The 24067-nt window shown below is 42.4% G+C and overlaps 2 protein-coding genes across 3 annotated transcripts in view; one reads left to right on the top strand and one right to left on the bottom strand.

The window, feature by feature from the left end:
* SEPTIN7 (septin 7) overlaps nt 1–24067 on the bottom strand; it is a 406575-nt gene that overhangs the window by 349553 nt on the left and 32955 nt on the right. The gene's annotated exons all lie outside the window — the stretch shown is intronic.
* The window catches only part of TBX20 (T-box transcription factor 20), a 39943-nt gene continuing 17096 nt past the window's right edge, over nt 1221–24067 (top strand). Inside the window, exons 1-6 of one of the 2 annotated variants that reach the window (XM_065051817.1) lie at nt 1221–1512; nt 3497–3731; nt 5004–5168; nt 10260–10380; nt 16212–16370; nt 19740–19816. In XM_065051817.1, the coding sequence (XP_064907889.1) occupies nt 1386–1512; nt 3497–3731; nt 5004–5168; nt 10260–10380; nt 16212–16370; nt 19740–19816 (884 nt within the window). In that variant the 5' untranslated portion in view covers nt 1221–1385. Of the gene's footprint in view, nt 1513–3496; nt 3732–5003; nt 5169–10259; nt 10381–10432; nt 10542–16211; nt 16371–19739; nt 19817–24067 lie in introns of both variants that reach the window. The other variant, XM_021294429.2, reaches the window with a different exon arrangement.

Raw genomic sequence — 24067 nt, 5'->3', positions numbered from 1 at the left:
TCTATCTATTGGCAAATTCGGGTAATAAAAGGGCAAACCGCGGTTGGTTCTCGCACATTTCAAAGAGATAAGGCACTATTGTGTGTTGCCCACTTCGCTGGCTGCGAAGGGTGACCCAAATAATTATTTCTCCATATTAAATAAGTTTAGCAGGAATAGGAGTGGCACAGATCTGTACATGACTGGGGTTAGTCCTTCCAGCGTAATGTCCCCTTGGCACAAGCCTGCGTATTGAAAGCTTCTCAGATTCTGTTTTGGGTTTAGAAGTTGGCACTTCACTAAGAAAAAAATGAGTGTCCTCTTGAGTCGTTTTAGCAAGCAAGTCTTGTAAGTCCTCTTTTATTTAAAGGACTTTAGTTAGATTGCCCACTCTTTTCATTTACGGGAGGATTTTTACATGAATTTTACTTGTTTACAAGAGCACTGGCGAGCAGTTTACTTAGATCACTGATTTGGGATAATCTGCGCGTTGGCACCATCAGCCCGTCCTGGTTTTGTCTCTTATTTTACGTGCTTGATCAATGCCATCTAGTTTGGTGGAACCGATGAAACGGAATTGAAGAAAACTCTAGGACCAGTGGCCCGTGTACTGGCTCGGCTTGAATCCAGCAAGGGTCTCACCTGGACTCTGCCGAGGCGACTACATCTGATTGGGATGACAGTATTTGGGATCTGGTGCAGGAAATACAAACGCACGATCAGCCTTAAGGAACCTTCTGTCCCAGCAGAAGGCACACAACAATGAAACGGATTCTTTAGAAATGTCGGTCTTTTAAAATTTGAATTTTAAATAGAAAATTGGCACATGTACGCACGCGAAAAAAATAAAATATTTTCTCCTTTAAAACCATCTCTCCACTGGTTCTTTGATTTTCGCCTCGACAAAGCGAATAAGCTTTGGGATCATTTCGGGAGCAGCCCTAGCCGTGTGGCCCTGTCCCCCCGCCCCTCTCCCATGGCTCAGAGGAGCGGGGGGCTCACCCCGAACCGCTCAAGCCGCCGGGGCCTCGGGAGGGAGCGGAGCCCGGTTGTTGTAAGGGGCAGCGGCGGTGGGGAGCCTGCTTGAAGTCCGGCCGCCCTCTGCCCACCCCGCGGGCGGGCAGAGCACATCCCAGCCCTCCCCTTCTTTTTTTTCTTCTTCTTCCTCCTCCTCCTCCCGCCCGCCTCCGCCCCCTCCTCCGCGGTCGGGCCGGGGCCCTTGACGTGTCCCGCCACCGATTGGCCACCGGCCGATAGGATCTCCGCGGCCCCGCGTTAAGGCGGGGGAGCGCGCAGCACCCGGTGCAGAGTGTTTCCCTTCCGCTCGCCCGGTAACCGCGCTCCGTTGCCCTCGGTACTCCCGGTCCGGGCAGCGCCGTGCCGAGCTGCTTCTCCGGCGGGTGGCCATGGAGTACACACCGCCCCCCAAGCCGCAGCTCTCCTCCCGGGCCAACGCCTTCTCCATCGCCGCCCTCATGTCGAGCGGCAGCTCCAAGGACAAGGAGTCCCCCGAGAGCACCATCAAGCCGCTGGGTGAGTGGGGAAGGGGGTGACCGCCGGTTTCTGTGGGGCGCGGAGCTCTCGTCCGTCCGTCAGTCTGTGCCGGCGGAGCCCGCTTTCCGCTCAGGCTCACCCCTCTCAAGGCTCCGGCAGTCGGGTCAGGCAGCCGCGGTTTTCCCCTTGCCCACAGGTTTCCCCCCGCTAGGAAAAGCCGCACCGTGGAAGCCGGTTGAAGTCTCCTCATTGCCCGCCGTCTTTTTCAGGCAAGGCGGTAGCACAAACCGTTTTCTAAATTCCTCCGGTTTAAATTAAGCCGTTTATTAAGTCTTTCTGTTCCTAGAATAATCTCGCACGCTAAGGTAGTTATATTTCTCTTCATTGGTATTAAATGGACCTCTTAAATACTTACTGCAAATCGTCTATGTTTTTAAAGTCAAGTAAGAGTATCTCCGGTATCGCGCCTAACCTTAGAAGCGGTTGTAAAACTTACATCGCTTTGCTCCATAGCTACTCGGTGTAGACTCAAAGATTTTTTCACTCTACAACGAGCCGGGACGATTTGTATGGTAATTCCTCGCGATCTTCGGGTAAGAGATTTCGCTTCTATTCGGTCGTCTCGATTCAGATTCCCGAAGGCTTTTAAAAAATATTAGAACTTCTCTTCCTCCTTCCCTCCCCACCCCCCCAATTTCTGCGGTTTGTGGTCCTTGCATGTATCGACTTCTCAGAAAACTTAACAAAAAAGCACTAAGCTTTCAAGGCGCCAATGAACAAGGCTACATTCAAGCTTATAAGAATTAAGAAAATGCGTCTCTCTGTGTCTTCTCCATCTAATCAACTGACTTAATAAATTTCGCATAGTCCAGGGATTCATTGTGAACTTTATTTTTTAGTTCAGGCAATAATGTAGGCCGGGAATGGTGTAGTATTCCCATTTGACATATTTACACGGTCTTGTGTTAAACGTAACTATTTGTCTTTATTTTCTTTTCATGAAAACACTCACTCAACTACTTTCAAAATTATTATTTTTTAAAACTCATTGCCCCATGTTGTTCAGTTAGAAATCGAAGGGAAAGCACCGCCTATAACTGTTTTATTTATTAAGTGGAGATTTGAGGCGAAATCTTTCTCTGTCAGGGCAGGGGACATTCGTGCACCTCCCGTTTCTTTGGCGCCGGTCGGGGGATCCGTCGCCTCATCCCGGTGCGGCAGCGCGGGGCTGGGACAGAGACCCCCGCAGCCCTGTTCCCTTATCCTCATTCGGCTCAAACACCAAAAGCCTCCCGGGGCTTGCAAGTAGGAGGGGGGAGCACCGGCGGGACCCAGCGCCGGCGGCAGCTACCACACCCGCGCAGGTTGCGTGGCCGCACGCAGCTACCCCGGAGTCTGTTTCTCCAACGGAGCGTGTTCAGCCTCAGCAAACCGTCTGGGAGGTGGGGCAGACCCGGCTTTCTGAGCGGGTGAGCCTGCGACCGGCCTTGAGTTAGTATTAGGAGCTCGGAGTATTAGGAAGCGCGGAGACTGCGCTACCGCGCTCGGGCTCTTTCTGTGTTACGCGGTCTGGCAGCGGCGCAATTTAGGAGAATCTGGCCGCGTTTCCCCAGTGTGACCCCAGAGCCGAGCGCTCCCGTTTTAATGAGAATTAGTGACCTTTCTCTGGAAACCCTCGCTTAGCAGGGAGGCAGCGCGCAGGACGCGCCCTGTCCCCCCACACCCCGTGGAGCGGGTAATAGAGGGGTCGCGCTGCTCCCCGCCGTCCCCCGGGCATCAGCCTCTATGCACCTTCGGGGAGAGGCGCCACTCCGGGCTCTTCCCCGAGCTAATCTCCGAAAATCATCACCCCTGTCTTTCAACGACGACCTGTCTCCTAAGAAACAGCGAGGATCTACGGGTGTGCTGGATCAGAGGGTGGGAGCTGAACGATAAATGCCTTTATTTTAATAGTTTTTCTGGACGGTTGTACCGTTCTGGCTCAATCCTCTCTTTCTTTCCCCCCCGCTCCAAAATTCTGCAGAACAATTCGTTGAGAAATCCTCTTGCGCCCAGCCTTTGAGTGACTTATCCAGCCTGGACCCTCACGGGGATTTTAGCACCAGCCCTTCGTCCTTGTGCACCGAGCCCCTCATCCCCACCACCCCCATCATCCCCAGCGAGGAGATGGCCAAAATCTCCTGCAGCCTGGAGACCAAAGAGCTCTGGGACAAGTTTCACGAACTGGGTACCGAGATGATCATCACCAAATCCGGGAGGTAAGGCTGGGCAGCCCCGGGGCCCCTCTGGGCAGCTTTGGAGGCTGGTGGTGGAGGCGAGGGAAGGCAAAACAAACAAAACCCACAGGTTTTATTTTGGGAGAGCAGCACGGATAGATTAAAGGGAGGAGGGCGAAGCCCCTTAATTGCTGCCGCGCTGCTCAGCGCGGTGCTGCGCGGAGCCCCGCGGAGAGCAGAGGGAGAGGCGACCGGGACGGCAGTGGGGTTCGGTTCGGTACGGCCGGCTGACATCGACCCGGGGGGCTCTGGCGGCTGGGTAGAGATGTTGTTTGCTTAAAATTTGGTGGGTGCCTGAAAGCTCCTTCGTGCAGCGCCGTGATTTTGCAGTTCTGGCTTGGTGCAGATACGGGGAAAAGTGATGTCGTGGGGAAATAATTCAGTCAGGGCTTGGTTTGGTTTTATTTTCTCTGGGTTGCAAATGATGTGCAAAAGAAACCCAGGCTTTCTCGTCACCTCAGACCATTCTGTTTCGTTAGTAAAGCTTTTTGAGTTTGGGTCAGTCAAATACAGTTTGCAGGAGCCAAATATCTTGTCGAGTTTTGTAATCCCCAAAGTTACTTGATATTAATGTATCATCCTTGATGATTTTTTTTGTCCTAACTCGTGAGCTCTACCAGCATGTGTTTTAAAAAATACTACTAAAAGTACACATAAAATCTGCAATTTGAAGTTCAGAGTCTTAAACTGTTTAAAATAATTTCACTTTATTTCTGGTCTACGGCATAAGCTTCCGTTTTTAAGTTGCGTTTTGTCAAAACGTAAGTGAAGAAATAAAAGCTTAGTGTAAATTTCTCTCAGAAATATCGTGAGCGGGCTTAAAAGATCATGCATCTAAAATGTATGAGAATGTTAACGGAAATAAGTTTTGCAATATTTCTCTAACACGAGTATGGTTCCCATTAAAAAAAATAATAATTTAAAAAAAATCTGTGTTTTCAAGGACTAATGTACTTTAGGTAAAACTATTTTCCAAAATCGTTGTGTACTTTCAACTACCAGGCAAAAGTATATTGCTCTTTTACTATTTTTTCTTTTTGCTTCCAAAAATCGTTCTGATTTCAAGCTGCTCTTTCTGTGCATGTTAAAGAGATACACAGGATTTAACTTCTATCATGCTGAAGCAGAATCAATAGGGGCTTTGATTTTTTTCAGGTGGTTTAAATATGATTTTTATTTTTAGCAGCTTTTCAGAAGCTCTCTCGTTTCTGTTCCCCATCCGCATATTTATTTTCTCATTTGCCTATATTTCAGGAGAATGTTTCCTACGATCAGGGTTTCCTTCTCGGGAGTGGATCCTGAAGCCAAATACATTGTGTTAATGGATATAGTTCCTGTAGACAATAAAAGATACAGATATGCCTACCACAGGTCTTCCTGGTTAGTGGCTGGAAAAGCTGACCCTCCACTCCCTGCAAGGTTTGTAGATTTTACTGATGGTCATTTCTTTATATTCTTTACCTTTTTTTTAAAGTTTTTTTTTTTTATTTTTTTTCCTTCAAGAAATACACACTGTTAATCTTTCCACCCTGTTTGCAAACAGTGCTCTGAGACTTTGAGTCTGTGCTTAACCAAGTTGATTGCAAAACTCTTGATTAATTTCTGTGATGCAGAATCGGGCCTCAAATCTCTGCTTGAGGCTTGGTTTATACTAAATGTTCCAAGGCATGCAGGATTTGGCTAAAGGCTCTTTATATATGTGTATATATATATATTTATACACACATATAATTTAAATGAAGTTTGCCTCAATTCAGATAAGAAAGCTTTGCTATTTTTACTTTTTTTTTTTAATATATTGATTTGTCTCTTGGGTTTCCTTCCCGTGGCATTTCACCTCATAATTCAAAACAATCCAGGCACCACCAGCCAAGTCCACATACAAATACAATATTACTGTTCAGTGCTGTTTATGCTTGAAACTATACTATTTCTTGTTAACATACTCAGTGTTTACTAACCGATAATTTTACTCTTGCTTTTAATTGTCTTTTAGACAGCAGACAAAGCATGGATCAGTTCTACAATGCAGAGATTTATTTTTAAATTTGTTTATTTATAAATCATGACATTTTCTGAGACATTAGGGAAAAATCAAGTAAATCACCCGCCTTTTCTATACAGAAATAAAACGCTGTTTAAAAAAAAACCCTAAAATAATTCTGTTACTTTAGTTAATGACCAACTCCTTTCAGCATAAGGAAACTGAGGCTGCAGCACTGGGCTGTAGGGTAGGAGGGCACTTCAGCAGAGACCCACACTTCACTGTATTCAGCCCAGCACTTCAGTACATACTTAAGCACCCAAGTCCAGTAAGACTGAAGCACATGTCGAACGGCTTTGCTGAGTCAGAGCCGGAGATATGGAAATAACGTGGATGCCTCTCTGGCTTCAAAGAAACTTTCCGTAGAGGGCTCTGTGCAAGGCAAACAGATCCACTCCAGGTGGCTTAGTGCAGGGTTAAGAACTTGCTTATTACAGAGAGGGAAATTAGAAGTGAAACACAAGAAATGCAAGCACATTCGTGTGTGTGTAAGAGCATGGGGACCCAGTCCTGCACACTTTCTTCATATAAATAGTTTGACTGAAATCTTGCTGACTGTTGATCTCTGGAAGGCGGCTCAGGGAAGTAAACAAACAAAATGCGCATTCAGAGAAGCTGTGATTAAAGACAGCAACCTAGGAGTTATGTCGGCTTTGTTTTCATGGCCAAAAACTCCTTCTTGCAATGTGGTTAACGTCTGAGGGCTTCATTTGATGTATGGTAATAGGCACTGATCAAAACCCAAAGGAAAAACATGAATCCTGCTCCAAAAGAGTCAGCTTCAAAAGAAGAAATAAGGGAAGGACAGAAATAAGTTTAAGGCAGGGTTCTCCCTTTCTTATTTTTCTGTTCAAGTGCCTTTTGGGATACCTTTAAATAGACTTCTAATTCACACTGTCTGTCATAGACTAGTTCAGTGAAGAAATACTGACAAGAGTATAAGACTAGATTGATTCTTGGAATAATTAGCAACTGCCATACTGATTGTTTTATATCTAAGGTCAAACCTTCTTAAGTTTAATATTTATTATCATAAATATCATATTATACTATGGTAGCTCTTTAAGGTCCTCATCGAGTCAGCACTGCTATGTGCAAATGCATACCTGTGCTGTTTCATTTAGGGTTGTCTTCAAGAAGTTTTGCCCCTATGTTCAAGTGGTACCTTTCCCGTTTCATTTTCAGGATGTTTAGCCAAAAGACACATAGCATGGGCACAGATAACTTTTTCTTTTTAGGAACGGTATACATACACATTTATACACTTTCTCCTTATGCTCCTGTTTGGTGAGAAAAATTGTGTCAGGAGCTTCAGGGTGCCAGTGTTTGCCCTGCCTGTGCTTTTTCTGGATTGTTAATGCATCTTTAGAGGTGGGAGGCCTCAGTCTTGCTCAAGCAGATTAAAAGTAGTACTCCTCCCCACTTGAAACGGGTTTGGTCCTGCTCCAGTAACAGGAACCCTTTATGAAGTTATGATTCCTTGTCTCCCAAACACGGGGTTTTAGCTCTCCTTACTTGAGGCTCATCAGTGAGGGGTGTAGGCATGCTGAGCATCTGGGTGCTGGTATCGAGGTGCTAAATGCCCACTCACATCACTGCCTGCATCTGCATAGGCATGATGGCATCGGGGAATTGTTCAGGGCTCACGTTATGTATGGGTTAGGTGTTTTGCTCTTTCCACCATAAAAATAACTTTCAACACTAAGGCAGCTTTTTTAATTTTTTTTTTTTTTTTTTTTTTTTCAAATTTAATAAGCATTCTGTGATTCTGTTTGAAAGATTAGCCCTTCAGGGAACTTTCTACAAAAAACAGTTTTATCCCTGTCTTCCTGCTGTCAGCATTTAAGACAAGTTTATGTTGCAATGAGCACTTAAATACTTTTCAGAGAGTCTTTTGTAAATGTTCTGAAGTGCTGTCTGAAGATAGAATTCCTATGTGATGTTTTGCTTGTTCTTCCAAATTGGTAAGACTGTGTGAAACATCAGTTTAATAAGTTTCAGCATGTACCTTTATTCAGTGTTCTTCCTTTTTTCACCTCCTTTCACTCAGAAGCCTGTCTTTTTTTCTTTTTTTTTTTTTTTTTAAACCGTATTTGGCTACAATCATTTGTTTAATGAAGTTATAGTGTTTGCACACTTAGCGAACTCTAGGTAGAAAACCTTTAAAAGGTGTCCTGTTTTGCAAATTATTTGAGACATTAAGGTAATTAAAAGCAGCATCCACAGGGCTTGTAGGACCAGACCAACTGTTAAACTAAATAGAAGGAAAGCAGTGTCGCATTCCTAAATATGCAAGAAGGAAGCAGTACCCAAACTTTGCATATATCATGAAACATTATACACTGTGGAGCAAATTCACATCCTAATATGGCTCCGAAAGCCTTTGTGAACTGGAGCGAGCAGCCTTTCTCATCAGGCTGGCCTTAGAGCTCTTGTGAACTTCTGGGGGAGCCTCATGTGCTGTGCTGGAATGTGCACACTTATTTCTCTAACCCCTTTGCTCGTGCATGCTTGTGGTCTCTTTGGCTTCTTCTACTTCAGGGGGCGATATGTCAGGTTTTCAAGCCTCTTGGCTGAGGCGTATGAACTCAGGCTGTAGGAGAAGTGTATGGATAGGTGTGGTTCACCAGGTGGAACCACGTGTTGCAGTGGAATTAATGGTGCGTAGCAAATAAGTAAAGAAAGTTGATGTCTAGTAACATGTCCATGTAACCAATATTCAGGTGCCCATCCTTCAGTGACTTTCCTGTCAGCGCTCTGCAAATGTCCAGGTGCTTCCTAGTTTGAAAGCAGTGCCAAGTATTAACTGCCTACAGTGTAAACCAAATGAGCTCAGCTTTTAGACACATGAAGATCTTTACTTATTCCCCAGCACATACTTGAAATAGTTTGACTTTTTGCTCCCAATTAGTCAAACCTTGCTGAGCATGATGCTCTGTGGTCACAGCAAACATTAGTAGCTATCCAGACATTCAAAATTAGGAGTCAGGCTCAAAAAAAAAAAATCACAAGACTGACTGAAGAGTTGCAGGACATATTTGCGACTTTTGTTTTGTCTTCTCTAATTCAGGGCCCTAAGGATTGAGCTTTTCATCTTTTTTTTTTCAGGAAGGCAAACAATTTTCACGAGAGGTAAAATTCTTTTCACATAATGAGATTCCAGGTCTTGGGTTTTTAGATAACAACATGATTTTTCACAGGCCCTGCAGTGCAATCAGCTGAGTTGATAACAGTGAGGATACTTGTATGGTAGGAATATTTTACTGTGACAGGAACCCTGGCTCAGCATCTGTCCCGTGGACTTAGCTATACCAGCCAAGTTGTGCTTTGGATCAATATAAGGAAAACATCCTGCACATCTGAAGCAAGCTGTGCTGGTAAAACTTCAGTTTCGCTGTGTCTTGGGGATTCTGCTGGCAAAAACGGAGAGTGCAGGATCAAATATCCTTCCTCTTTGAGCAACAGAGTTGTGCTCCCTGGAGCCTTTAGTATAGGCATTTCTTGATTAGGGATCAGTGTAGTGTATCAGAGAGTTACGCCCCATCATTTAGCGGTTTTTCCATTTTCCTCTCGCCTAACTAAAATCATAGCTCAACAGCAACAAAAAATGTTTATCTTCCTAATCCGGCATCTCAGCGCTGCCCCACCCACCTAATGGATGAAATTCATCCGTGTGGCCAAACACGTCACCTGAAATGAGAATCAGGCCCTCAGCAAGTGATAACTGACACCAACAGAATCAGAACAGGTCTGGTTTGCACTAGTTGAAGGTCTAGTTCAGCTCTTAATTCACTATCACAAAAGAACATTCGAGTTAAATAATATTCAGCAATACATTATTCCTATTAAATCATTGTTTTAAAATAGCTTGGCAGTTGTAATTAGTCTAGTCATAATGTATATACCATTGTATCTACATGTCTTCTGTGCTTCCTTTTCTTCTGCTTAATTTCCCAAGTGGTGGGTTGTTAATTACAGAGCTGCAATTATTTTTTTCATGTCAGACCACTGTGCTGGACTGCAGCCTTCAACCTCTTATAAACAGATGTCACCACAGCTAATGCGTGATCGAGTGCAGGTTAAAATCATTATCACGGCTTAATGTTACATATAAAGAAAAATGCATTTTTATCTACATTCCCCCATTATCTCTCTAATGACACCATGTTTTTTTCTCTTGGAGCTGTAGTCATTGTTATTTTAAGTGCTTGTTAGTACAGCTGTGGGGAAAGACATGATCAATTTTTCATTTGGAAAAAGACACAACAGCAAATGTTAGTTAATGTCTCAATTTTAGATAACTAGATAAAATAATAGGTATGATTAGAGAGCAATCTAGCCCTTCGACATGGGATTCTTCATTATGTTCCAGTGAACTAAACAGCTCAAGTCATCTGTTTTACTGTCTTTCATTTATGGTCATATTTCAGGCATGCATTAATTTGGGGGGAGATTGTGTCTTGCAGCTCTGTATTAACCCTGAGCTCTCAGGAAATCCCTGTCTGCGAAACCACTGCATATCCCAAAAGCAAGATATTACAGGCTTTTAATTTCATGTGGAAGTGGTGCCCATGCACAAGACAAGAGGTGAGATTTTTTTTTTTGTGAGCAGGCCTTTTTCCTGTGTTTTTTTTTTTAGGTTGTACGTACACCCTGACTCCCCGTTCACTGGAGAGCAACTGCTGAAGCAGATGGTGTCCTTTGAAAAAGTCAAACTCACCAACAACGAGCTGGATCAGCACGGGCACGTGAGTAGCCTTCCTGGTGGGAAAGGGTAGAAGATCTGACATAGAGGAATCACTCGCTTGTGCTACAGGGATAAACTTGTGGGAGACACCATGATGCTGAAAGGCTGCTATGGCCCTCACCTCTCTTGGCTGGCCCTTCATAATGCAGTGGAAGAGGATGCTGTGGGAGTCTTAAACATGTTGGGTTTTAATCTCTGTTGTAGAAGAACAGGTGACTTCAGAAATCAGGTTTTTTTTACCTGTTGTAAGGTAAAGCCCAGGCCAACAGTAGTGTTCAAATTATGTGCCTACTGTCATCAGAGACCAAACATCCATCGGGGACAAGCTCAGGGTGGTGTTGAGCATCAAAGTGAGGGAGATAAGGGAGTCAGGTGAGCTTTTTGTTGTCCATTTGCCTGCATTTTGCTGTAATTTCACAGTATGCTCAGCTAGCAAGCTCATACACTTTTCCATGTGTGCTTGGATGCTCACTTTCATCACAGACAACCTGTTATGGTTGGGTCCCTCAATAAGAGCTCTTTTACTTCCAGACTCAATGCAGCATGGGGACAGAGTCAGCAGAAAATACTGATGTGACACTAGAGCGAGGGCTACTGAATTATAAAAAGAAAACAACTGTGCCTCAGTTGCCCTTGAAATAACTGTAGGTTACTTGCAGGTCAAGGTGCCACAGGGTGTACTTGCATCTTTAAAAGAAACAGGTCCCAGCTCTGATTGGTACTAGTTTGTTGTCACAAGCCCCAAGGCTGGAAGCTGGTAAATAGGATGCAGAGGGCTCTCTTCTCACTATGCTCCACCGGTGAGGGCAACTCCTTTAGCTACCTGTCTGTCTAATGGTCGGTGGTAAAAAAGTGTTGTTTGTCCTGTCCCCTCCTCAAGAGTGCCTATAAAATGCAGAAATGGCTTGGTAGTACCTCTGAATTGCAAAGAAAGAGCTAAAATCATTGTCTCTAGACTTGGTCATTCCTTGGACAAAGGCTGGAAGAGCAGGGGGATGGATCCAAAAGGGCCATTGGCTGGGAATGAGACAGTTAAGATGAAAGAGCATAAATGTAGAGTTGGTAAATGAAGTGCTGGGAAGAGAAGAGTGATGTTGAACTCCAAATCACGCGTACAGGTAACTAACCTGTAAAGCCGGATAATTGTGCTGTACACAGTGTGAGAAATACCTTTCTTAGTGTGGTATTTATTGCCTTTTTGGACTGTGTGAGATGGCGGCTGTTTGTCTGAGCTGTGTTCTCTGCAATGCTTCTCCATCGAAAGAGAATTCTTACTCATTTCAAGACCTAAGAATTGAACTGCAGCCATGATAATTTAAAGGACATCCTGGAAACAGCAACAAAAGTTGTTAAAAACCAAAAGAAAGTGCAGATAGATGCCTCTGTGTTGTTCTTTTGTAAAGATCCTTTTGTGGGTATATTTTTCTTTAACCCAGTTCCCACCGTTGTTCCTTTCCTGACTAGTGGAGACCGTATTTTTTTTTCTCTTTTATTTCATAATCTGTAGAAGGGCAAAGCTGAAGATTTGTGGGCTCTATCACCGAGTGATGATAGAGCAGTATATGTGCGCATTTAAAAAGAAACATTTTTCATCATAACAGGGGCCATGTGTGCCTCTAATAAAAGGCTCGCAGCAGTATATTGCAAACTAGTTAGGAGTGATGCAGTTCCCAGAAGCCCAGACGAGTATAAAAAAGAAGTAGGTCTAAGAAGCTGTCGGGAACAGAGACATGTGACAGAGCAAGAAGATGTAATTGTCTCAGATACAGGCAGTGGGAGAAAATGATCCATAGTGTTTGAGATGCGGCGTCCTGATTAACTTTCCAAGAAGTGGCAGAGGTGGATCTCGTTCTTTATGCGAAGGCTTTGGACAGCTGAAGTCGATGGAAAGTAAGGCATGTTTGGTTAAGAATAGGCCCAAAAAGCTTGATCCCATGTTGAGATTTACATGACAGGTGTTATGGCATTGTGGAATGCTCTCTTTTTAATATTTTGTGGGGTTTTTTATGTTCCAAATTAGGGTGTCAGATTTTATCTGCTGACTTATTGAAGCTATGTAAATACTATCATTGGATGCCCAGTATAATTAAGGAAGAAATTAATTCTCTGGAGCTTTCAAGGAGGGCTCACTGTGGCATTTCTGAGCTCTTGTGTACTAAGAGAAGGGGAGAATTGAAATGCCTCCTGAAACCTCTCCATTTTGGAAGAGCCCTTCACTGATAGGATCCTTTTAATTAACCTGGTAAAAATCTTAATTAGGTTTAATAAGCCATTTTAGTTCCTGAGGAAATTTTAATGACCTAGGACACCTCTAAATACTAGTTATTGAGAAGCTGGATCCAGCCCGATTCCAGTTTGTTATAGTTGCTTGATTTCTTCATCTGCCAGGAGACAGTTTTGGTTGTTAAGGTAAATATGGCGTTTTATTTGTAGGGTGGTTCATTTCCTGAAAAGGAATCTGAAGAGAGGCATTTGTTTGTTTTCTCTTATTCCAAGACTTTTGGAGTTGGCATGCATCTCTTCTTGTGTATCTTCAGCAGTATGCATAACCCCATAGCTATGTACATATTCTCCCCAAGCATCAAGCAGGAGTCTTATCTCTGTATGCATGACATACAGCTTGCTCCATGGAAACACATTCAGACATCTTTATCAGAAGAAGGAAATGGCTCCTGTCTCTGGATTTTATAGCCTAGCGAGTAATTCCGATTTTTCTCATTGTGGAACATTTATGAATGTGATTTTTAAATTTTTAAGTTTATTTTTAGATTTATTTATTTATTATGTGATGTTTGTCATATGGACTGCTTCTTTTAGGACTTTTGGTTGAGTTTGTTGGGGTGGCATTTTTTTCTGCTTTACGGTGAGGTGAAGCATGAGCATATACATTATTATAAATTGCTTTTCTGGAATTTATGAAAACAAGACTCAAACACATGAATGTTTGCAAAAGTAAAGACAAAGGTGTGAACATGGCCAATAAGTAACTGTGAAAGCAAGGGATTCAGAATAGCCACAGGGAGCAATGCCCAGGTGTTGTTTGTTGTTGTTTGTTTACTTTTAAAATCAACCTGGCAGAAATTAGGAACCTCCATGCTTTTAGAACGCAAATTTTGTCAGGTAACAACCTTCTTTAGTGAATGTGGAAGCCACATTCACAGTGTAGTTCATGAATTCTAAGCCACCTTGAGGATTTTGCAGCTGGCATCCAGATTATGGCTGGCGAGTGGTCTGGAGCCAGATGCCTACAAACCTGCCTGACCTTACAGCAAACAGAAAACCCTATAAGGATGGAATCTGGTCATCTCCCCTGCCACAGGCTGTCAGCACAAATGCAGATGGGATGGCTCGGGGGTCTGCAACCATGCTGTACTGTTGATAAGTGTGTGCTGGGGGGGTTGCTGTAAGTATATGCCCTCAGACACATGGTGTGAACTGTGGAGTTGTCCTACGCAGGGACAAAACTTGGATTCAAAGATCCTTGTGGGTCCCTTCCAACTCAGGGCATTCTATGATAGTGCAGCTCGTATTTCCCTCTGGGCAGACCAGTGTGAGTGTGCAGAACGGGCATCAGGGATTTTCTGACAGCTACACCATGCAGGTAGGGGGCTGTTCAGACTTTGAGACCACCCTTGGATGCAGCCTGTGTATCCAGCTCCCTTAAGCTGTTTTGATGGTCCTAATATAAGATGCGTGGATATTAAGGAGCAACTTTGCGCAGTATCCTGCTGACTTTAATATCAGTGAATGTTGCAATGTTGACGGCCTGTGTGGGGATGCAGGTAGACCACCATATACACACACCCTCATGAAAAAGAAATAGTGAGTTTAACCTTGGCCATGGGTCTTTTGTGACCTCCTGGCTATGTTCAGTACTTATTTTGTACCTGAATGATGAACTGACTTGCCTCTAGTGGGAATGTGCAGGGTAGAGCATCATGGCAGGGGGTGTTATCCATGTGCACTTTTGTTTTGGAAAACTTTCATAAAGGATTACGTAGTCTAGTTTGAGAAATGGAGTTTCTTTATCACAATTCACGTTCACAGAGTAGTAAAAGGGAAGGGCACGTGTGGGAGCTGCTCTGTCACAGCTTTTTCCTCCTTCCGCTCGGCTGCTGCTCAGATGTAATGTCTCGGTGCGGATAATGCAGCCTTGAAAGGCAATGGGAAGCGCTGAGCTCTGTGGGCCAAACCCTTGGTAAGCTCATAACCATCTATGCACCATCTTTTAAAATGTCCTTTCCAGATGCTTAAAGCAGCCCAAGTGACTAGGATGGTAAGGCAAAATTTTGCAAGGAGAAGGAAAAGTGCTAAGGACATTAAAGGCAAGGTCAATGGCCATTGTGTGTGCACGTACATAAAATGGTGAAGTGATTCAAGAAAGGACCTGAGTTGCTAAAGTAGACATGTGCAACTTTCAGGATGGTTGTCCCCCATCACTGTAGTGACTTTCTTGTTGCTGTATGCCCCTCCCAAAGTCATAGTGTGACTCTTAGCAATATTTGGCCCCAAAGAAGCAGGAGAGAAAACGTTAATGGAAATTTTAGCCGTGACCAAGCTGTCTCTAAGCTCTCTGCTACAATGCAATGTGCAACCTCTCTCATTGAGCATGAAATCCTGTACCACTTCTGCTGTGTTTCAGCTGTAGTTAACGCTTCCTGAGGAATGCACATTAGCTATTCCAGATGTACAGAGCTGCCTGTAACATCATTATGGCCCCTGCAAAATAGAACCACCCACACTATTGCCAATTTCGTCTTGTGACTGTGATTATGTCCAAAACAAGAACTGGTGTGAGCTGAGCTCTGTATTTAATTCTTATATTGTAATACTGTGGTTAGACGCAGCCAAACAGGCCTCCAGCCAGTGGTAACCGAAGCAAGCGGGACTCTGTTTGACTCCAGTGAATGTTGAAATTGGTTAGTTGATACATTAGGTTTGGAATTGTTTTGGGAGCTCATAAACAATTATTAATGAGGATATAGTGGCAAAGCCTGGTCCTTTTGGGGTTCTGTACTGGTTTCCCTCATTGCTCTTATTTTTGTTAGTCTGCAGTGAAGAGCATCTACGCAGCAGTTTGCTTTAGAGGTTTGCCACAGTGAAAGGATCTGGGGAGTTTTATTTTGGGGCAGGCAGTTTGTGCTGCTGCTGGTGGTGGTTTTTTTGGGTTGGGTTTTATTTTTTTATGATTTTTTTTTTTTTTTTCTGAGGGGTTCCTGGTTGTTTTCATTCTGCACAGTTTTGCAAGTGCGAATTTTCAGTCATGAGCTTTCAAGAGTTACGTATTTACACCTGCAGCTGCCACCTGCAAACTGAGACACACACTTGCAATAACAAATTATGCATGTAAAACACCTCACCTGTAGGAACAGGTATTTGTGCTTCAAAAAAACGTGTGCTCACCAGTGGTGTAGGAGTGAGAGGAAACTAGCTCCTGAGATGCCTGCTTTTCTACCTAAATTTTTGGGAACTGCCCAAAGAAGCTGTAGACCTTGTTCTGGAAATCAACCCCTGGCCAGTTAGATTTCAGATGTCTCCCCTGCAGTGTTAATTATATCTATATATCTATATCTGTACCTATAATAATCTATTTCCCCTCTACAGTTCTATAGCCTCCAAGGGTCCTGTTAACCTTCCTCTCAGGGCAGTGCCTTCTCACTCTTTCTTGCAGATAATTTTGAACTCCATGCACAAGTACCAGCCAAGGGTCCACATTATTAAGAAGAAGGATCACACAGCTTCTTTGCTAAACCTGAAATCGGAAGAGTTCAGGACATTTATATTTTCAGAGACAGTTTTTACTGCTGTTACTGCCTACCAGAATCAATTGGTGAGTACAGTTGTTGATATCCACTGATTTGACTAAATCCCACCCTGCCAAAAACTTTTTCCATCAATCTAAACTAAGAAGCTTCCTGATATAACCTACCTCACCATGCCAATATCTGTAGTGACCATGCCAAATCTAACTCATATTCAGGAGTAACTCTTACATGTGTGGGTAGTACTACTAACTCCACAGAGCTATAAGGATTATTCATGGGAGTAAAGATGACATGAAAGAGGCTTTTGTTTGTCTTCCCTTTTGTCTATACAAAGCCATTTGCATATTATCACTTAGTCCTTTTCTACTTATACCTCATTAGGGAACTGTTCTTACTTGCAGTGAACTTTCACACCATGAACCATTAGCTGAGAGATATTCTGGTTTGCACGGGATGATTTCATGGGCTTAAAAAGTTGTCTAATTAAGCTGTAAGGCTCAGACGTAAGGGGAATCACTCAGATGTGCTTTTCAGAGGCTGCCCAGATTACATCCAGATGTCTGAATTGCAATTTGCATGCCAGTGAATAATATATACAAAATGGAGGAGATCATAACAATGGATTGCTAATGAGTAATTTTAGGAAGTATATAAACAACCAGAGAGCAGAGGCTCTGCTTGACAGTGGATAAGGCTTTAATATTTAAGTCAGTGGAAATATGTTGGTGGCTTCAGTGCAATTCAGAGTGTGTTTTAAGGGCCTAATGACCATGTCACTTAAAAGAAAAAACAAAACAAAACAAAAAACAAAACTCTTTCCCTCTCTGATTCCCCCAAGTTAAGACAAATATAAGTACCGTTCAAACATGTGGGCAGGCAGCATCACAGAGTCAGTGTACCTGCTGGTTTATTTTAGAGTCTTTACTTTTGTTTCATATTAAGAAATAATTAATTTCTAAATGTAATGAATAAAACAAAACTACTGTATAGGGGGACAAAGAAGCTATGAAGTTAATACTGGTAGCATTAAGTTGATCATTATGACAGACCTGACATCCTGCTTTAAGGCTTTCATATCAGAATGTATTGATTTAAAACTCAGATTTGTATACTGAATGCTGCAGAAAAAGCATTCAGCATCTGTAATCTCAAGCAAATAATATTTGGACAGGCAATTAGAATTTTCCACTTTCTGTAGAAACCAGCAAAATAGTAACAGGCACAAAAACAGCTAAACCTGGAATTTATTTCTGTAGGATGGATCTGTGTTTACTGTTGATATTTACACTAGAGATATGTCTAAACTAACCTTCCCAAAGAGTATACATTGAATCCTGTAAAATTTCTCAATGGAACATCTCCGGAACCCCTAGAGGTTGATGCTGTCTTTTTATTTATGACTAATGAAAATGGAGCCTTTTTTCATTTTTGCCATTTCTTTCAGAACTGTTTTAAGGAGGGGTTGATTACATTTCTGGAGGTTATTAGATAAAAGCTAAATACATTACACTTTCAACAAACTATCTCATAATTTAAAATTTAAAGGGCATGCATTTATTTAAACAGTCAAACCACTGCCACAGAGTTGAATTGTAGGTCAGATTTCATTTTAAAATGCTTTCTAGCAGATGTTCTCTGATTGTTTGTGAGACAGTCTCTCAGGAAAAATATGGCCATAAATGACCACGAGTCTCATCTGGCTTTGTTGGATACAAAAAGTTTATCTTGTGATGTCATACCAAATCTTTAATATTAGGAAAATGTAAGTTTGATTGGTGAAAATATGCTCAAGAGATGAATAGACGTCCTTATTATTCTGCAGTGCAGTTGGCTCAGTGTGTTGGTGATTTAAGTCAATGGAACTATTTAGAAATATTCTTCTTTTTTTTTTTTTTTTCAAGGTAGTTCTCAAAATGCTGCCATAAAAATGTTTGCTGGACATGAGCCACTAACCTGCCGCTCTTAGCAACATCACCACGAGTCAAGGGCTTATGGATATCTTGGGAGTAGGCTCAGACAAGGTCCTGTGGCAAGGCTCAGGGTAGTTTCCACTATCTGCACCTGCACAATGAAACAGCCTCAAACTCTCAGCCAGCGCTGAGGTCCCGCACTGCTTGCCCAGCCTGCAGGGACAACTAGTGAGCTGTAGCACCTCAAAGCAAGGACCTTGCCCAGAGAGCTGGCCCTGGGATGGACCCAACATGCCAGGCAGGGCAGGGAGCAGCCCAGGGGTGCAGTGAGGTTTCCAGGGTGGTGGAGCAGGTTGGTGGCAGCTGCTGGAGCAACCACTCAACACGTCGTTCATATACCGCACATCAGTAATTAAATACTTAGGTTTTGCCTTTCTAAGCCTGTCCCTCGCATAGCTACTCAGTATGAAATGCTGAGAGCTGTTGATTTTCATGGGCTAGAGTTGGTGGCATTCACTGCCTTGCAGTACAGGTCCTGTGTTGTTCTTTGTCAATCTCTAACTCCCACTTATAGTCTTATTTTTAATTATTGGAAGAAGTATGGCTGGGAAATTTGAGTGTTATGATGATGTCTCAGCTTTTATTCACCAAATCTCATTTGGCTGAACAGCTAGAAAACTTCACAAGGTGTATTTTTTTTTTTTTCCTGCTCCCAAAAAGCACAGTGGAAGCTACGACTTATGCTGAAAAGTTTCACTGCAAAGTTAAGGTGACCCCTGATGCTTTGGTGCAGAGAGACTCCTGATCAGTGGGTTACTCTGGCAGAATGGAAAGAATGCACTGGGAAGGTTTGTGGCTTCATTTGAAGAAGGGAGGAGAGTTTTGGTTGTAAGATCTCTGGTTTTCCAGGACTGTGATGGCTTTAATGGTGTTACTCCTTTAACCCAAGCTGTGTGACTTTAAATCTGAGTTCTCCCCACATTTTCCTTTCCTCAGCTTCCTTCCATGCAAAAACAGTTAAGCTGCCCCTGTTGTGGCTGGTAGGTCTGGATGGGAATATTTACATTCCAGTAATTAAAACAAAAAAGGTGGGGCTGAACCAAAGAAACATCTTCAGGTCTGCAGGCAGTGGCTCCTACTTTGGGTTCATAGCAGCTGATGTGCAGCTCCACCAACGAGGCTCAGATATTAGCAGGGTGCTGTGCATTGCTTGTGGAAAAGACAAACAGATTCATGCTGGTGAAATATTTGGAAGCAGCAATGTTGTGCCATGGGCCGGTTCCTCCTGCTCTGGGTAGCGTGAAGGCTGAGCTCACTGTGCCTCCAGTCTTTCCATTGCCGTGTGTACAATACACTCTGGTTTGCCTTCCCAGCTCTGCAGCATATCAAGAGTAGCGTGCACACACATACAGGAACATGGATAAAATTAGCAATGAAGTCAGGAGGATGGATTGTTTAACACTTTGTACGCTGCAATACCTTAACACTATATTCATGTTGCATTGCTCTTTTCTGTGTTTCCAGATAACCAAGTTGAAAATTGACAGCAACCCTTTTGCTAAAGGATTCCGGGACTCTTCCAGACTCACTGATATCGAGAGGTAATGGGGACTTTCTGTTTACTTTCCATGCAGATAAGATAAAGAGAAGAGAGAGTTTGTAGGAAAAGCATCCTTTCAACTCCTGAGAAGCTGTGCATTTTAACGTTATCTTGTTGCATATAGTAAGTCTCCTCCACCTCCTTTAAAAATACTTACAAACTTTATGAAGGGAGAGCTTTTTTTGAGTTTTGACATCTGTTCCAGTTGGGGCTGATGTATTTATCATCCTGAGGGGGCTTCTTGGAAGGAGGAGAGGGTCCATTTTACAGCTTCAGAATGAAAAGCTTTTTTCTTATCATGCCATTTAATCCTATTGAGGGCTGTGAATTGGGTCGATGGGAAACAAGGGCAATGGTCCTGTGAAAAACATCTTTATAGCTCCCCACTGCTCCACACAGTGGAAAAGAGAGAGGGGAGCTTCCCAAAATACACTTCAGCAGTCCCAGACACTGAAGTCAGCAATTATTGCCATCAGAATGAATCCCATAACTCCCACTCTGACGACAAAGATGCCATTTTTGTTTCACCAAAATTGTACTGCAGGCTGCATCAGGCGAAAGCTTTATCTGGAAACTGTTGAGTTTTGTGTACAGCTCATTATAAGCAACTGCTGCCATAGAGACAGAAGCATTAACCCTCAGTTGAGTAGGAAATAAACTTCAATCTCTTGGTAGCTTTCCAGCGTGTCACATTTTTATGATATCACGTCAAATAGTTTGGCAAATGAAGCAAATTAAGCTGCCTGCATTCTTTAGGCTGGAAGAGAACTCAATGGAGATGGATATAGCACATCCAAGTTTTCCTATGAGCACACAATCATGAAAGAAATTTTGGAGAGGCCAAAACTGTAAGCTCCAATGTGGGGATATCCAGATGTATCTGTGAGTCATCTTTCATGGGTGCATACAGGGGACAAACTGCTCAATGAAGTCATAACATACAGCTCTAGAAAGTCTTTATGCCATTTCAGAAGCACATAAATCTGAGCAGGTTCGTGGCTTGGAAACAGTGGTGTATTTTATACCTTACTAGTAATCGGATCATTAGTGATCTGTTGAGTAACTGGGTGGAAAAAATAGTAATTTGGGAAAGCAAGCTTGTAGACTGCAGTGCACACTAGAAAGGTTGTTAAAAATTGCTTCCAAAATGAAAGTTTTAGTTGAAAATGGGGGAAAAAAACCAAAGCAAATTTAATTAAAATAGCATAGGCTCCTTTATTGGCAGACTACTAAGGTAAACATCAACCAAAGCTCAGGTTTGTTTGCAATAAATAGCCAAGAAAGAACCTGTTGGAAGAGAAAATACTTTCATTTTTCACATTTCAGTTTCCTTGTTTTACAGACAGGCGATATCTAATGAAACAACTTTGCAAGGGCTGACAGAGTCTGAATAGATAAGCTGGGAGAAAAACTTAGTTACCTCTGTGCAGATGAACCAACTATCGTAGTGCTGGATATGAAGGGAATTTTTCCAGGGGACATCTTATTATAACAGCACATGGCATGAAGTCAGAAATGCTGAGCATAAACCGCAGTGCCCTTTATTGATAAGTGTAAGAATAGAGCCTGAGACAGGCAGCCTAGCCCAGGCACAAATGTTGCCATGAAAGATAAGATAACCAAATGTGAAACCTACAACAAATACAGGAAACAGAATGTGAAAAGTATTGAAATGTCATTAAAACTCTGACTTTGAGAGTCCAAGTTTGGTTCAGGTCTTGTTTTGACTTAAGCTGGAAATCTTAGCCCTGATTAGGGAACAACAATATTTAGACAAACAAAACCCAACAAAACCAAAATCAAAAAGATGCTGCACAGTGCATCAAGTGATGAGATAGTAGAGGTGTAGCACACAATAGGGCTGGTAAGAGACCGTTTGAGAATTTCCTAAGTTATCTGACATGGTCCAGAAATACCAAGGGTTTTATTCAGTTTCAGCACTAAAGTATTCAGGCAGATGAGAATGTCATGCTCCAAGTGCCCACTCATCTATAGATTTCATCTTAGAGCCAGGAAAATTACTTAATGAAATACTGATGTAAAGCAAAAAAAAAAAAAGTGAGATGTCAACAGGAAGAATTTTTTGCTTGATGTATATCATGACATGCATTACAAGATGTAGATGATACATTGAATAGTACAGCATGACTATTGCTTAGTCTAGATGGAAACTTAGTTATTTTTGTAAGATCACTGTCTAAGAAAAATACTTATTTTCCAGGGAAAAGACTATGCAGGTCAAACGCACATTTGAACAGCTCCTGAAAATTAAATCATTATCTAGAAGCTGTGAAAATACCTTCCATGCATGTAGGAAGCGCCCAAGCAGGCCTGCATACAGCACGTATGTGCATATTGTGCAGTGTTGTGCAGTGATCCTGATGGTCTCCTGCAAAGCATCCCATGATGTTGGGGCCAAGAGAGCACTCATTTATCGCAAGTTCCAGCTTTTCCAAATGACCTAAGTAGCGTGAAAGTGTACAGAGCTTTGTATTTCATTTCCAGGTATTTAAGCCTGCTTTTTCCTAAACAGCCTTTGGGGAAGGAAACAAATCAGATCAATTGATCTTTAGAGACCTAAAGAAATTAAATTAGTCTGGAGTCAGTTACTGCACTAAACCATCCAGTAATTGGATTGCTCCTTGTAACTGATTGAAAACAGCCTCTATCTGTAACAATATAGGGAGCTTTTCTTTATAGTAGATCTGAGAGAAAAACACATCTTTTTATGACATGATGACAGAAATTGCACTTTTTTAACCTAATTGAATATGATTTTATAAATATGTGACTTTAACGATTTCAGGCTTCCCACTCTAGATTTACGATCCCTATGTAGAAAATTCAAGCTGCAAATGCCTTTAGGATTAAATCTGTTTGCATTGTATGTGTTGGAGTTAAAAAAAAATATATGTAAAGGTAGTGAAATTTGCAAAATGCTAGAGGAGGTAGGCAACAGCAAAGCTATTGAAGTGCCTGTATTTTCTAAATACCTTACAATGGTTTCCTTGTAATCATAGGTGTATATATACAAAGCTTTTAACTATCGAAAAATTTTTGGTCAATTTGGTACATAAAGAATTTTCAGTAGGATGTGAGTTTCCCTACACAATCAACTCTTTCCATATAGCACTTGTGGTAAACTATTTATGGCAACGGGGCAGAGCTTATCTGGCGCTACTGTGATTTAGATAAGTTGCTGACTCACCTTTTGATCTTTTTACATGGTATTTACATTTCCTCTATTATAAAAAAGCTCCCATAGTGGTTGTGATTGAAAAAACGAACATTTAGCAGAGATTGTCAGAATGTGGAACTTAACATACTGTGGTGTTTTCTATAAGATGGCAAATGCAGGAAAGTGGATGAATGTGATCTCTTTCAATGGCCACCTTTGTGAAAAAGATTAATGCAGGTTTTATAATGAGCAATTCACTTTGGAGATGGGCTTTAAAGGAGTATATTTATGCTTTTGCTTAAGAACAAAATGGCCAAACCCATGCACAGTCAGAATCCAAGAGATTAATTTTTTTTTTATCTTGAGCCTGAATTTCTTTGGAGTTGTTGTGAAGAATTAGCTTCTTAAAAACCCAATAAAAAAATAAAACCATCACAAATATCATGCAAACAACCTGGTGAAAAAGGTGATAATTTCAAGAGTCTGAGTCAACAGAACTCCTGAATCGTAAAATAATAGTCAAACAAGAACTGACAGATCATAATCATGATCTGAATGTTGTTCCTCTATTTGATCCAGCATGTGAATGGCAAGTTCAGGGTATGGACTTGTAAGTAGTAGAGAGATCTAAGGCAATATACCCATCTGCACGAGTCAAATAATGCTTCTGGGAAGTAGATACACATGTGGGAGGCAATAGGGAAAAGTATGGCTGCAGTAAGGAAGGACTAAAGGGATGGGGAAAGTAAGAGACCTGCACCCCAGCATCTTAGTGGGATTTGCATGGTAATCAGATTCTGAATTTCCCCCTGAGGAGCTTCATGTCTGAGATGTGCAAACACATTGTACTGGCTTACAAGACTGTAAGTGAAATGGATGTTAATGCTTGGATATGGGCCCTTTCCCATTGAAGTAGGAGTCAAAACCATGTGCTTAATGATCTGCCCATTCCCACTTCTTATTGCTAGTCTAGAACTTCCCTGGCTCTTAAAAGTCCCCTACCAACAGCCAGAAATATATTCTCTCGATGACCTACTGCCATGTCCATGGTTAAGTAGGGCTTTGTCATAGTTT

This window comes from Columba livia, chromosome 2, assembly GCF_036013475.1.
Source record: "Columba livia isolate bColLiv1 breed racing homer chromosome 2, bColLiv1.pat.W.v2, whole genome shotgun sequence".
Classification (NCBI taxonomy): domain Eukaryota; kingdom Metazoa; phylum Chordata; class Aves; order Columbiformes; family Columbidae; genus Columba; species Columba livia.
Note: the sequence above shows the minus strand (reverse complement) of the source record. Positions and strands in the feature narration are given on the sequence as shown.